Source organism: Phasianus colchicus, chromosome 1 (assembly GCF_987193195.1).
Source record: "Phasianus colchicus chromosome 1, bPhaCol1.hap1.1, whole genome shotgun sequence".
NCBI lineage: Eukaryota > Metazoa > Chordata > Aves > Galliformes > Phasianidae > Phasianus > Phasianus colchicus.
In genome coordinates, this window is record NC_143436.1 from 47,778,420 (window position 1) to 47,794,484 (window position 16,065).

The window sequence follows — 16,065 nt, forward strand, 5'->3', positions numbered from 1 at the left end:
AATAATAAATGAAGAACGAAGATGTATTACGAATTTGTTGCAACAACTTTTTTCAAAATGAACAAATTCATTTACTTATGCTGAAAGCATATGAATTCTTAATGTGAACTTTAGAAAAACAAAAAACAGAAAAAGTCTTATCTGAATATATTATTTGTTGTGGTGAAAAAGTATCAGAAACAAACAAACAAACAAACAAAACACCATGACCATTCTTCTCTGCAGTATTCAGGAGATAAATGAAAGCAGAAGAGAAAGAAGGAAGGAGAGAAAGAGACAGAGTAGCCTAGGATCTCTGATAAATCGTAGCTTCAGTTTTGCAGATCTAAGAAATGCTGTGGTTACTATGAGAAGCCACATGCCTTAATGACCCTATTAGCAAGTGAGCAAAAGTCATAGAAACACAGGCTCATTAAGAATGCAAAATACAACTATTCAGATGAGGATGCCACTGTGGTGTTACTTGAGGATAGGTGGGTGGAGTTGGTTTCCCTTCATTCTATGACATGGATAATATCTATACTTCAAAGAGTGCTCATTTAGCACACTAGGTGCCAGAAAAGTGGTCCCCTACTAAAGCTAGCCACTGTCTAGAATAGAACAGGAGATTTACTAAGTCAGGACAACTGTGTATGTGTGAGTTTAACTTAAATATGATTGAGATTCTCTTCAGACTCTTAGGAACCAATATTTCATGTGAGGATTGCTTACACATTTTTATTTATTAAATTTTGGGGTAAAATGCATAAACATCAGAGGACCTTCTTCCCAGTGCACTATACAATCAGATATCATTCTATGATTCTGTATCTCTGCTTACCTGCTCCAGCAATCAAATCAGACAGACAGGGTAGCTCACCTAGTCAAGCTCAAGAATATTCTAGAAATTTGGACACATGTGGGATTGGGTTGTGTGCAGAATTAGGTTTCAATTTACATTTCCTTTTCAGATCTTAAAGAAATGTATTTTCCAATCTCTCCCTCTAGTTCCTGAATAGCTTCCCAGTTTCTGCTAGTAGAGTGTAAGGATTTCTTGAAGTAAAGGAGCAATGTGCAACCAAGAAGTTGTTGTTCTTAATTTTACCACAGAAATAAAATGTAAGAAAACTGTATCACTGATAAAAAGTAATCCTGTAATTTAGTTGGATTCATCCTGCATGCAACACCTGATAAGAATGAGAAAGATACAGAAACTCCAAAACCGCAAATCAACGCACAGAATAACAAGTTTTGTTCCTCGCATTTTTTCATGAATGAGCCCAGATTTCACAGCATTTCCCAGAATTCTTGATATGAATGAATTTTATTATTTTATTTTCCTTTATTTCCTGCACTAATACTTGATATTGAAGTCATAGCTGTTCTGTAGATTGCAATTGCTAAGTGTTCAACCTCAAATATCAAACATAATTCAAGAGATGGCACCTCACAGTGATGAAGTGTTTGCAGTTTAGGTCTACAGTATTTCTTGTTGTTTTTTTCAGTTTGCTTTCCTGTCGCACTAATGTAGACAGTGCAGATGCCTATCATCTGCCAGGTTGTACTTTGCCATTTGTAACCCATGGCCTACAAGGGGGTATGTGGCCTGGCACAGCCTGACCTCTATCCACCCTCTGTCCTATGCCATCATGGTGGCAGCTGTGCACCACTGAACGGCCTGGCCCAGCCCTGGGGGTGCACGCATTTCTCAGCAATTGACACTGGTGTGCAATTGACACTGCCTGGTCTGAGACCAGGACAAGGGGAGGGCGTAGTGCAGTGCTAACTAAAGTTATGGCAAATAATTGCATGTATTTTACTACACTGGCTAAACGTAGTCCTGTGAACAGCAAAAAAAAAAAAATGCAGCTGTGCTTTCTGTTTTGAGAAGAGGACTCAAAATTGACAAAAAAACCATCAACTTTTTGGTATACTGCAACTCCATTTTCAGTCAACGTAAATACATTATCTGCAAATTTTCAAATAGGATATATCAAATAGCAATCAGATATTGAACTCAAAAATAACATCTCTTTACCAGACTTTTATAAGATCTCTCTTACCAGAGAGAAATAACCCTCATTTCACAGTCATGTCTTATTCATGTTATTGCCTTGTGGCCATATATATTTTTGTCTATTGTCAAGGATGAAGCACAGCAAAAATAAAATTTCATCACAAATCTTTGATGAGCACATAGAGAACTCACTAGGAATGTGAACCACTGCGATCAAACCAAACACTGATGCATTAGTTTCACAAAAACAAGGTCAAATATCTCATTACTTTTATGTCTTTGATACTCTCTTTTTTATGTCTTAGTTACAAATATTAAAAAATTTTATAAAATAAGTTTTGTTGATGATATACATTAACCGTGTTACATACAAGGCCTGCTCTGAAAGTAATGCCCTCTATTTTATTATGTTGGCCCATGACATCAGAGGTAGATGGTGGTGGTATGGCAGTAGAGGTTGCACCTTCCCAGCATTACATTTCAATGCTGTGTGACAGACGAAGTAGAGGGGCAGTCTGACAGAATGGCATCTGACAAGGAAGTGGGTATGAAATGAAGGTGTGTCATTGAATTTTTCCATGCAGAAAAAATGACACCCACTGACGTAAGTCTACATTTGCTGAACATTTATGGAGACCAAACAATGGATGTGATCACAGCGAGGCAGTGGGTGGTGCGTTTCAGGAGTGGCAACACTAACAGGGTCACATTTGCTGGTGCAGATTTTGAGTAGCATGCAGGTTCCTATTCATCACTGGAGAAAAATGCATAGTTAATGGTGGCAACCATGTTCAAAAATAGCATTTTGTAGCTGAGAACTTGTACTATCAAGTAGTGTTATTTTGCTCTGTGTGGAAACCAATAGGAAGGCATTACTTTTGGAGTGCTTATTTATTTCATATGTGGCCCAAGACAATTCCTCCTCACTCAACATGGCTCAGGAAAGCCAAAAGGTTGGACACTGATGTTCTAGGATATCCTACCTGGAGACCAGCAGCCACTCCATGGCATTTTCTCCCATTCCTTCCAGCCTCTGCAAATTTCTCAGCTACTGCAAGGCCTTAGAAGGTTGTGAATATCTGTGTTCAGGCAAATGAGTCCTGCCATTACTTTTGGTCACCTGAATAACCCTCTTGACTCTTCTAATAACATGGACTAGACCTCCACGGAATATAATGATGAACATGCAGGCCAGATAAACACCAACATTTAGATCTGAATCTGGAGCTGACTCCTACCTTTGCATTCCAATAACCTTCTGATTACCCTTGCAAATTCAATGGATTATGATTACTACTCACATTTCATAGTCTACCTCCAGTCTTCAGGCAGTTCAGCTGATTACACAGGACATCAGATTTTCTATTTCTTAATACTAATCCTACAAATGAAACTTACAGGTATATATAGATTGAAAACAAAAGTTATGCCATGTGTTTGACAATAGAAAGGAATTTATTTATCCTATCCTTACCAATGTTAATACACTCATTATTTTTACAAGGACTATGTTTTTTTTACTGTATCTGTCAGGCAAGCTAATCTGTTTTCTTTTGGACAGGTGTGTGCATATACATGTGCATGCATGCAGTCCATGTGGTTTGTCACTTATCTCTGCATGTCAGTTCATTTACAGTACACTCATCACATGACCATTATTAATTTTATACAATTTTTATCAGGAATATGATATCTAATAAAGTAAAAAGAGATACAAAGTTTATGCAAATTTACATTAGCATTTACAATGCAATAGCTGGAGTATGTCTTCATATGATTTTTCAGAAAAGTAGATGGTTCAGATTGGATATTATAAAAACTTTCTTCTCTGAAAGAATAGTCAGGTGCTGGAATAGGCTGCCCAGGGAGGTGATTGAGTCACCGTCCCTGGAGGTGTTCAAGAAATGTTTAGATGTTTCACTAAAGGACATGGTTTAGTGGGGAACTACTGGTGGGAGGTGCACAGTTGGACTGGATGATCTTGGAGGTCTTTTCCAACCTTGGTGATTCTATGATTCTATGACAAGGATTTTTCACACTCTTTAAAATCTAATATTTGTTCGGTCCATGTCCAATCAGAAGAAAGGTACCTGGTATATTAGAAGATCTTATTAGTCCTGGAGAAGAAAATACAAGTACAGTGGAAGGAAAACAGATCTTTTTTTTTCCAATTTGACTATAAATATGAAAGACGTAAAGAGTGTGTGCTGTTCTCTCCTGATGATATACACAAGTATTATTAATCACTTTACCTGTTCATTCACTCTGGAGTGTGATGGCCCATGATGAATGAGAATCTTCACAATGTCTACATCTCCTCTCCAAGCAGCCAAGTGAATAGGAAAATAACCTTTATTATCTGCCACATTAGTTGATGCTTCATACTGAAGTAATTTGAGAACTATATCCCTGGAAAACAGGAGGTAAATCTAAAAATTGATGGGAAGCTTACTTTGCTACATTTTTATATAAACATACATATTACCAAAAAGAATGTTATTCAAGTGAAACAATTATAAAAAGAAAGATCAATCATCTCTAAGCCTTAAATAGGTAGCAAAACACAGCCAAAATATGTGGCCTATGTTATGACTACAAATGAAGTCCTTCTCTACAAAGGAAGGTAGAGGGTAAATCTCAATGCAATTGGTCTCCTAATCTTGATGTAATCTCATCTAATTGCCTATTGAGAAAAATAATATGGCAAAGAATTTCCAAAATAAGTCACCACATCTAAGCCTTGAGGGTGACTTTAAGTTGAATTTTGTGTATTCCTGGCAAAATCAGAAAGTGTGGAAATGACCATGAAAGAGTAAGCCCACTACTGAAAGACTTGCTATATGTAAAATTCCAGAAAAGAGACTACTCAGATTTCTTAGTGCAAATTAGGTTTGAAAGATTTTTCACGTCACAATGGTTGGTCTTTCAATAGGAATTCTAATGAAGACCAGAGTTGGGAGAAGTAGTTCAAAATTTTCTTCAGATAGATAATACTATATAATGTATAATTGTTTTAAAGAAATGCAAATACAGTAAACACATGATGAACTGTGCTGAAGTGTAGTTGACTGAATAGTGGACACCAACTCGGAATGAAGAAAGCTTAGATTTTAGTCTCCTGTCAATTTACAAAATAGTTCATAGCTCTCCTTCAATCTTTATGAATGCCCTGACCTTCCAAATTTTTCTAGTATTGATCTTTTTCAGTGCTCCACAGGAACTTCTCAGTTCTGTAGAAATAATTTTGAGAGAGCAAAAAACTGAGTCCTTAGCCCAGTAAAATTACTGAGCTAACTAAAATTACTTAGGGGTGACTGAAATTTGAATTCCTGCCCCAGATATGACTTAATTACCTACATAATTTCAATAGGAAAGAGAACTCTCCCAGAGTAACCATTGAGGAACGAATTCATCACATACAATGAATGAGTAGGAACTTAAATGCTGGTGTCCAGCAAGTGCCCCAGCCATAAATAACTGGCTAGGTCATGGTGTCTTATGCTCCCACTTTTCATGAAAAACTTTGAAATCTCTCAAATTCATCTTAGTGTAAAGTGTGAAAAACTAAAACCTCAAAAGTTTTCATAGCACAAGAATCTCTCCTATGTAGGAAGGATCCTGCCAAAAGATTGTACTCACTATTGGATTTGAATATCAAGTTTCTAATCCGAAATAGAGTGTAGAGCTGTTTGTTATTTGTGATGTCTAATGACATTATGAATATCAAGTGTCCGTCCAATTCTGTTGCTGATGGTGCTACCATTATAGCAGGGTCAATGTAATTTATCATTAAGTATGTCATAATGTACTTCAGATTACTTTAATAAGCTGAGCTTGAAAGATTGTGTCTGCTCCTTACCCTGCTGTGAGTGTAAAGGGTTATAGCAGCCAGAGGCCACAAGTCCACATCTCGAACTTCTCTCTGACTTCAGCAGGTCAATATTGTGTCTAAAAATACCATTTCAGTTTTGAATGTTCTGAAATTTCATTCTTCATGCTGCTAGGATTCACTTGAAATACATAATGAATTCAGCTTTATACAGAAATATTTTTACTTTGCTGGATAATTATTAGTTTGCACTAAAAGTAGTTTTAGTCTGTTTAAAACCTGAGTAATTTTTGTGAGGACGTGGGCCCTTTGACATTCAAAACAGTGGAAAGGCCAGAAAACAATTCATAAAAGAGAAGATTGATTTCTCCCTTGTTGAAAAAGGATAAAGCTTAATATTTCATAGTAAGGACTTACAGCCTATAGTAAGGACTCATATCGCTCATAGTAAGGATTTAGAAGTTAAAATGTGCTTATGGGTGATTCTAAATCTTGCTACAGAACTAGGTTTTGGAAAATGTATAATATCTAGTTAAACAGTATTTTAGTGTTGTTAATTTATTCAGAAAGAGAATATCATATTTTCTCCAAAAGATGACTCTTCAAAAAATAAGCAGGTCTCTAGAACACAATTAAATACACATTCTAAAGTTTTAATTTTTCCAAGCAAGAATGAAAAATTCGTGAAATAAAGATATTAAATGTATAATTACTACAGATTCGTATTATCTTAAAGATCTGTGTGTCCAAAGTCACTTTAAAGTTAGTGCAAATCATTCTCAATTTCAAGCGAGTTTTGATCTCCCACAGCCTTTTGTCAAAATTTTCTTCAGTGAATTTTCTTCAACCCCAATTTAGAAACAGAACAGGTGAACTGCATTAAGTGGGGCAGCTCTCACCTTTGAGATAGTGGGGTCCATCCAAGAATGTTATAGACCTCAAAAATTGTTCTTGATCTGTCTTAACAGCATGCAGTTGCCAGCATGATACAGTGGTAACATGGAGTAAGGGGCAACATATAAAAACAGGCAACACAGAACAGACTACAAGGTGTAAACCAGAATAAGTAGCAAGTTTCCATTTTCTTTTTGTTGATTAAATTACTCAAAGAGTTCACCTGTTCACCTGCACTGGTATGCCTGTGCAGCAGTCTTCAATGTGAATTTTGCAGGTTTTCCCCATGCTTCTGGAAGAATGCATGTGTTAACTTAGTAAAAATTACAATCACATAAAATGAGATGGAAATCTTTTTTTCTGTTTTTAAGTGTGCAACTACTGAGCATTCTTATCATTCTACTTTTATTTTGATAACGATTAACCTATACTGTTCTTGTTTTGTACATCCATTAAACATCCACTGCACTATATATGTGCACATACGTGCACACAAGTATACGACAAATTTTTCTGCTGCAATTTCCTTTCAGCTAAAAAGCACCAGAAATACCAATAGCAGCAACAATAAGAAAGAGATGCAAAAACATGAATTTGGCAGAATCAGTATAGAACCTGTCATTTCTGAACTGCATTTCTCATTTTCAATTACTAAATTACTAATAAATGACAGTGTCAAAAATTCTTATATCACTACAATAATCTTATCTTCCATGGGCCATAGCAAGTCTGTGTCACCATTCAATGAGTACTTCAGTGCTATGCTACAAATGCTAAAGCACAAAGTTAAATGCCATTCTCATAAATAAGAACTAAACATGAGGTACTTACTTGTGTCCATTCAAAGCTGCGTGATGTAAAGCAGTATAACCTGAACTGTCTGTGCAGTTTATATTTGGTCCACGCCAGATGCTGCAAATAAAGCACAATTTAAAGTTTTGGTTTGTTCTGTTTTTTTTTCAGTTTGACAAGTAAAGAAATGTCAGAAATTCAATGTATAATTCACCGAAAGATCACTGCAACAAGTGTGATTAAACTTTACAAGAGACAAATTATCTTTGAAAGACCTTAGCATAGTAAAAGTCATATTAATATCAATATAATTTATTTATAAAAGTTATTTTACACATTCATCATTATATCAGTCATGAACTTTATATAGGGCAATTCTCAAAGACTAATAACTGTTCTGTCATTTCAATTAGAGTTGTTCTCCCAGTATTACTCTGGTAATTACACTGCTCTCATGATTTTATTTTGTACTTATTTTTTCACAAGCATATATTCACTGACTTCAGGTCAGTTAGCCGAACTTCATACTAACATAAGATTAGTAAGAATCAATCAAATCCTTTCAAGAAACACTAAATCTGTCTTTTACAATTTGCCAGATTTTTCTTCTCATTTGCCAGTTACATTTTTACATGAACTATATATATAAAAAAAAATGTGTTTTATTCTATATTTCAGAATTATTTTAGAGTAAGCTTCGTTGTAGACCCTGCTTCCTAGCCAGTTTCCCATCTTATGAACAGCTCACAAAATAGTAAAGGAGATTTTTTGTTTCCAAGTAGAAAAATGTGACTGATAATGTATCAGAAGACACAACAAAACAAACAAACAAATGGAAACTGGATATCAAAGAAAAAGTACCTTCAATTCTTTTTCTGACTGAATTTGAAGTCAACTGCATCCTTTATGGAAGCAATTTTCTACCTGTTTTTATTTAGTAACACTGATTTCATTCTTTAATATTATGACCTCCAGAATCCAAGATAATAAATCTTGAATTACAGTATGCTTTCTTCAGCTTCTAATACAGTGTTAAACAGTCAGTGGCAAACAGTATTTTCACTTTACTTCATATTTTAAAATTAAATGCTGCAGTTTAAAGAAAATAACCTGAAGCTAGCAAGTAAAAAGAATGTTTAATTCTGCCACTTTCCACAATCTGCATCAAGAAAAAGGCATGTAATGCTCAGCACATGCTTTTTAAAACTCCATACTACTGGATATATGTTTTATCATCTGCAGAAAACTTGTTTCACAGAATGGTCTCTTTTTCTTCATTATTAATCATCATGATTAATTTGATCACAAATTTAAACAGCTGTTTACCCATAAACAGTACACTCAAAAAAAAATTATTTTTGTGATATGTTTTGTTCTGCAGTCAGTCAACGTAGCACCATATTGTTCTGGATACCTCACTTCTTCCTGGAAAAACTGGACTGAAATATTTTCTTGGGTGCAGAAAAGCGAAAAGCAAAGGTTTGTTTTTTTTTCCATCTGCTCAGAAGCCTGGAGATGTTCTTTTCTGCAGAAGGTAAAAATCATTGTAATTTTTCTGATTAAAAAAAATGTTTAACTTCTTGAAACAGTAAAAACTGAGTCCTTGAAATGATAGCCCTTCCATAATACAACAGATGGTTTTGATGTGGCAAAGACATACAGTCATCATGTAATGGAAAGAAATCAAATCCTTATTTATTGATATAATGTCTTTTATAGTTTTGCATAATACATATGATTTTCTTATGCACTTGATACTGCTCTCTTCCTTTAATTTGTATCAGTTTATAGGAGAAAGAAGCAGAAAACTAAAAATGTTATAAAACCTCATATTTTAAATAAATGTATAAACAATCAGAATATTAATCAGAATATTAATTTACTTGGTCTTGCTTGCTTACTAGCTTGCTTTGGTTTGGAGTTTTTTAGTGTTTGTGTTTCCTGGTTTTTCAAAATGCAATTTGCGTATTATTCATTATGCACTGGGCTTTTTCTAAAAATAAATAATAAAAAATGGTCCTTAAAGTTCTTTCCCCCTTAATTTTCTCCTTTCATTCAGGCATGTTTCAAATTATTGTTATAATTCCTCACTTTGGCCTTTGGATATATTTTTCAATAGTGAATCCATACTGATTTTTTTTTTTTCCAAAACTTAAACTATATAAATGCAAGCTATATGAAGCTTCATAGGACACTCAGGTTGGGATACAAAGGTGCAAAGGACAAAGGAGTGTGAGTAAATGCTGATGACTCAGAGACACGAGAAGGAATGGAGAGACTAATCATTATCACCTTCCAAATGGTACAGAAAGTCACATTCAAAATTGGAACTTGGTTATCACAGAATCACGGAATTGTAGGGGTTGGAAGGGACTTCTGGAGATCACCTAGTCCAACCCCGTGCAGGTTCCTACAGTAGGTTACGTGGCAAACCATTCAGTCAGGTCTTGAATACCTCCAGAGGAGACTCCAAAAGCTCCCTGGGCAGTCTGTCCTCTGTCAACCTCAGAGAAATTGTTTCTTGTGTTCAGATGGAACTTCCTGTGTTGTAGTTTTTGCCCATTGCCCTCTATCCTGTCACTGGGCATCACCAAAGAGAGGTCCCATCCTCTTGACACTCACCTTTTAGATACCTATCAAACTAAAGTAATCAGAAAACACAAGCAGGACTCAGGTGCTTTTCTTCCTTTGTACCAGCATAGGAATTCCTTTCTATAAGGTCTTGCATTGCTATGATATTGCAATATTATTTCCTACAAAAATTAATGTAAGTTCAGGAAATGCACTGGATGTTTATGTTTTGATTACTGACAATCAAATTCAAATCCAATGGTTTGCAAATAGAAATCCTTACTAAATAGCGAGTAGTTCATTTAAATACCTTCTCTTGTAATCAGAATATAGCAGGGCAAAAGTATAGTGGTGTATCAGACTTCAAAGAAAAGGTGAGTGGAGAAAGAGAAGATGCCTAAAGAGCCCTTCTTTGGCATCATGAATACATACAATACATGAAGAACTGTCAAGCATATTGATTTATCTGTGTATTGAAACATTTACAGAGTTACCACAAAATCCACACACAGGAGAATCTGGAACTAAATAAATCATCAAAATTCAACCTATAGAAAACAATGTTCAGTGACAAAAGATTAACAGCTCTTGAGATTACCATTAATTTAGAATGTTCTGAAAAACGCAGTTGTTCTATTTTACCATTTAGTTAAAGCTGCCAGAAATCAAACTGCTTCATTTTATATACGTTAGTAAGGTAATTTTTTTCCTTTGCACATCACAACGTTACAGAAATCTACAATTCTTACTAAATTTTTAGAAATTAAATTCATATATATTTTTTGTAAAAAGCAAACAGTTTTCAGTCAGTGATGAGCTAGAACATGATCACAAATGAGTTTCTTCCATTATAACTAAGAAACAGTCTTGGAATGCTACTTTACCTATACTGCCAAAAACAGAAAGACCTTTTAATAATAGCTTGCTCTCAATGTGGACAAAGAAAATTGACCTTTTGAAGTGATGTCAAATATTAATTGGACATAGGCTTTACTTAGTAAGAAAACTGTGATTCATTTCTTTTTTACAATCTGAAGATAATTGCATACAACAAATAGCATTTCAAAAATGAGATGAAAATGACTAAAAAAAAAAAAAGTTAGTTGATTGATTTGCTATTTTTCAATTACCTTTGCTATGTCTTTTGCTATATGAAAAAAAATAATTGTGAAGTGACTGTTACACATATATGAACAAAAAAGCAAGGAAATGAAAAGTTAATTCACATAATCATCAGAACACAGGGATAATATTTGCTGTCAAGAGCACCAGAACATACATATACAGAATGCCCATCACAGCCTTAAGTCTGTGTTCATCCTATTTCTCATCTGTAAATATACTCACAGTATTTCATTATCCATGTACTAACAGTTATGGTCTTAATGTGATTGTTCTACCAAGATGAAAGGAAAACATTTTGGTAAACAATAAGAGTTGTTAAAATCTGAAGAGAGCTGCTTGATGACCTCAGTGTCTATTTGCTCATGGGTTTCATTTAAACTTTATCTGACAAGTGACAACACTCTTTGCCAATTCCTTCTCAGAAATGATGTGGCAAAAAAGAGGATGACACTGCCTTGATGAAATCATCTCCTTCAGAGGAAAAGGACAGAGGACAGTGTTCGTGGCACATATTTGGGGGGTCTAAACCCTGTCAAGGGCTGAGAAACCTAGCATATGCTTTAATCTCACACCGCCCACTCCTCTCCCCACCATCCCAGGTCTTGAAGATACTTTGAAGATGTTCCTAGAGATCTACTTTTCAGGACTATAGAAGTAGTAAATTTTATAGTGCTAAGTCAGTTCTAGTAGTGGGTCAGTTCTAGGGAATCTTAGGCTTCATCCTGTTCCCGCTGATGTCAGCAATAGACACCAAGCAGCTCATATAAATCCAGATTCCATATAATTCAAGTGTTTACAGAAAAAAATATGGAATTATATACATATATAGATATTTGTGTTCTGAGTCAATTTTCCAAAATGGCTATGTCTACTGTTACATAATCTGTCAAATACATTGCCAAAAGATATCTGAGCACATAGTCAGGTTCTCATGCTAAATATTGGTCTGTCTACATTCATACAAATTTTCAATCATTAAGCTGAGCTTATGCAAAATATATGGACAAATTAAAGAGCAATACTGAAAATGCATATTTTTGCACAATACTGTATACATCATCAGTTATTCAGATGCATAATAGTAATTTTACTTGCTGTGATCATTAGCAAAACAGTTCCCAATCTCTATGCATAAATAAATCAAATTGACAACCATGTTGCCGTAACCTATTTAAAGTAATAATGTTATTTATCAAACACAGAAGTGCTTACTTTTAGTAAATTTTATTTTTTTTTTCTTCCAACAGATTCCTCTTTAATAGCATCCAGTGCTATATTAGGTATCTTACTCTGTATAAAGAATGTGTGCCTTTTTCATGTACAGCTTTACCTATTATTTACAGTACTTTGAATTTGAGCTACATTTTTCAATTCCTTCAAGGAAAGTAAACTTAAATACTTGCAAAAACCCTGCTAGAAATTCACTCTTTAGACCATAATAAATACCACAAGGTATCACAGAATCACTGAATATCCTGTGCTGGAAGTTATAGGTTTAAACTGTCAAAAGTAGATGATTTCTTGAAAAAGGCTGTGCCAGTGCCTCACTGCTCTCTGAGTAAAGAATTTTCTCCTAACATCTAACATAAGTCTTCCTTCTTTTAGTTCCAAGCCATTCTCCTTTGTCCTTAATAAAACTCGGACTCCATCTTTTTATAAGCTCTCTTTAAAAACTGAAAGAATACAATTAGGTCTGCCTGGAGATTTCTCTTAGCCAGGCTGAACAGGGTTTCTCTTGACCAGCTCCTTCAGCCTTTATCCACAGGAGAGGTTCTCCAGCCCTCTGATTGTTTTTATGGACCTGCTCTAACAGTTCCACATCTTTTTGGGGCTGGGGGCCCTATGCCTGGTTGTAGTATTCCAAAAGAGACCTCACAAAGGCAGAGCAGAGGGAGACAATTGCCTCCCTTGCCCTGCTATCCGCTCAGTGAACTTTAACAATATATAAATAAACATATCTCCAACTGTATACTGAAGTACTTTACTTGTTTCACTGTGAAATGCATTTCAAACACTCTTCATTTTTGAATGTGTGACATATGTTTAGCTTGTTTTGTTTCTTGCTGCCTAGTTTTGTCAGTTCAAATAATACAACAAAAAATTGTGGTCAAGTAATTTAAGAGATTAAGTACATTAAGGCTTTATAGCAGCTTATTCCATTCATTTTCTTTAACCTAGATCTTGTTACAGTCTTGGCCTTAAGTAGATTAAGCCTGGAAAAATCGAGAACTTTACTGAACTGTGATGTTATTTCCATGCTGATTCTATTCAACTGGTGTAATTTTAGAAGCACAGGATTATGCAAGTTGGAAAAGACCTTCAAGTCCAACCATGAACCTGATCTAATGAGTACCACCATTAAACCACGCCTCTCCCTGTCATATCCACACATCTCTTAAACACTTCCATGGATGAACAGTCTACCATTTCTATAGGCAGTTCATTCCAGCACTTGACTACTCCCTTCCATGAAGAAATTATTCTGAATATCCAATCTAAACTGCCCACGGTACAACTTGAGATTATTTCCTCGTGTTCTTTCACTTCTCACCTGAGAAAAGACATCCTTCTCTCTACAACCTCCTTTCAGGTGGTTATAGAGAATGATGAAGTCTCCTCTCAGCCTCCTCCTCTGTAGTCTAAACAACACCAGCTCCCTCCTGGTTTTTTAGTCCCACCACCAGCTTAATTGTTCTTCTTGGCACATCTCAGCATTATAACTATGATATATATGATATATAAATATAACTATGAATTCTATTGTATATGGTAACACATTTGCACATTAATAGGATATTAAATATCAGATGTTGGACATCATATTTGTATTGACTATCATAAGTAACTGATGTTCAATATTCTACTTCCTCCCTCAATGCCATATGCAAGAACTGTCTATTCATTTAGAAAATGTGAGTCCATATGTCTAAGCACTGTTACCTTGAAGTCTCCTAAATAGCTGGATATCATGCATGAAGTTCACTGCAAGTATATATTGTTCATTATCAAGACAGAAAGGATGACAAAGAAACTGCAGGTTGTCCTTCCTCTTTCTAAGTGTATTATAAGTGGCCACATTAATCCAACAAACCTTATTTCAGTAATAGGCCAGGAGTTTTACAAGATATTTGCCTGTACAAGATGTACAGGTATGGTCTACATTCCATAAGTTTCATAGTAACAAGAGATTATTACTGAAATGGCACATGGGCAATAATTGAAGGCAATCTAGCTTCCATTTTACTTTGCCAGTGAAGATTTCCAGAAGTAAAGGAAATCCCACTATGCAGCAAATTGTGTATAAAATTCCGCTCAATTATCACCATTCCTGCCTTCAAGAACATGTAGAGATAAGCTAAGAAAGGAGGACAGGGAAAGCCATTTGATTCCTTACTGTGGATGTACAGTAGGCATTCACACACACAAAAAATAATGCTGGGAAGCTTCAGGAGTGTCTGTGATTCTATGCATCTCTGAAGGGCAGAGAAGTGTTTCTTCCTCCCATCTGCTGTTGAAGCCTCTAGTACACATACAACTTTTGAATGCTAACTGGGAACAGGCAATTGAGGACAAATTATCCCTCCCATCTAGCCTATCAAAGATATGACCATCAATAACAACCTAATAATGTTCATCTGTACGGAGCATTCCTGTTATATACATTTTGCCTGAGTTCAGAATTTGGTACTGAAAGTCTGTCTTAAGAATTATATGCACAAAAATGAATATTAAGCAATACAAAAAGAGAAAAAAAATCATAAAAATAACATTATGAATTTAGCACTACAAGTATGTTTATCTTTTACAGATCATGATTCTTTCCTCCATAAGGAGGTACAACAAGAGCTGGTTAGAAAATGATTTTTTTCCAAGTATGCAAACAGCAGAATCATCTCTTAAAGTGACAACACAGTGTGGAAGTAAAAAGGGTAATTAAAACAAATTATATAGAACAAAGGCATCCAACAATCTATTACTCAGGAAATAATATCTTGGCTGTAATTATTGTTTTTCAAATTTTGCCAAATATCACTGTTTAAATGAACAAACTTAACAGGCTACATCTACTCAGACTAAAATTTAGAGGAAGGTGAAAGTTCTTAGAAATATACAAATAGCTTGAATTTCAAATAGACAGTCTAGCATATTTGCCCATATGAATTGTAATTCTTAAAATTGTCTACTATATTTTTGACTGGAGAATTATACGGCTATTAGAGTCAGGAATTCCATCTGCCATCCACACTTCCTTCCATGGAACAAGCTGAGAGAATGCCAGTTGTAAATGACAGTTCAGTGTGTAGTTGAGGAGAGGCAGAATCCCAAATAAATAGTGAGCAACAAAAGTTCAAGAATACCCTTAGCCACAAGTTTCACAGAGACAGTGTGACATTACCATGCATTGTCATTTGAATAATCCTAGGGCAACAAATGATTGCAATTGAGGGAAACAGAGATGGTCTTACAAAAACATATTTTGACAGAGTTAGGATGTAAGGAGCAACTCTAAAGGAGCTTCTTAAGCAAGAAATTACAGAACATACACATGAGTACATCCAGACTGCAAAATGCCCAAACTAAGCCAGCACAGTACTGTGCTGTATAATATTTCATTCATATTCGTCAGCACATCCACAAAGGAGCAGAAGAGACAACAGACAATGGGGGAGCTCAAACAAGAGTCTGCCCTAGCTGCTCATCGTAGGGGGAATCATCAGACCATCAAAGGTCAGTCTCTGCAACCCCCAACAAAGCACAGAAGCTCAGGAGAAGGTGGGAACCTAAATTATGATCTCAGAGTAAGAAATACTTGGTTTGGGCCGTCCTATGAGAATCTCCCCCTGTTGTCCACAGGTGA

General features: G+C 35.4%; 1 protein-coding gene across 2 annotated transcripts in view; it reads right to left on the reverse strand.

Moving 5' to 3' along the window:
• Window positions 1-16,065, reverse strand: part of ANKS1B (ankyrin repeat and sterile alpha motif domain containing 1B) — a 409,696-nt gene that overhangs the window by 361,090 nt on the left and 32,541 nt on the right. For both annotated transcript variants that reach the window (XM_090140258.1, XM_090140254.1), the window contains exons 2-3: window positions 7,551-7,631; window positions 4,249-4,405 (exon numbers count right to left, since the gene is read on the reverse strand). In XM_090140258.1, coding sequence (XP_089996384.1) covers window positions 4,249-4,405; window positions 7,551-7,631 — 238 coding nt within the window. The remainder of the gene's footprint in view (window positions 1-4,248; window positions 4,406-7,550; window positions 7,632-16,065) is intronic.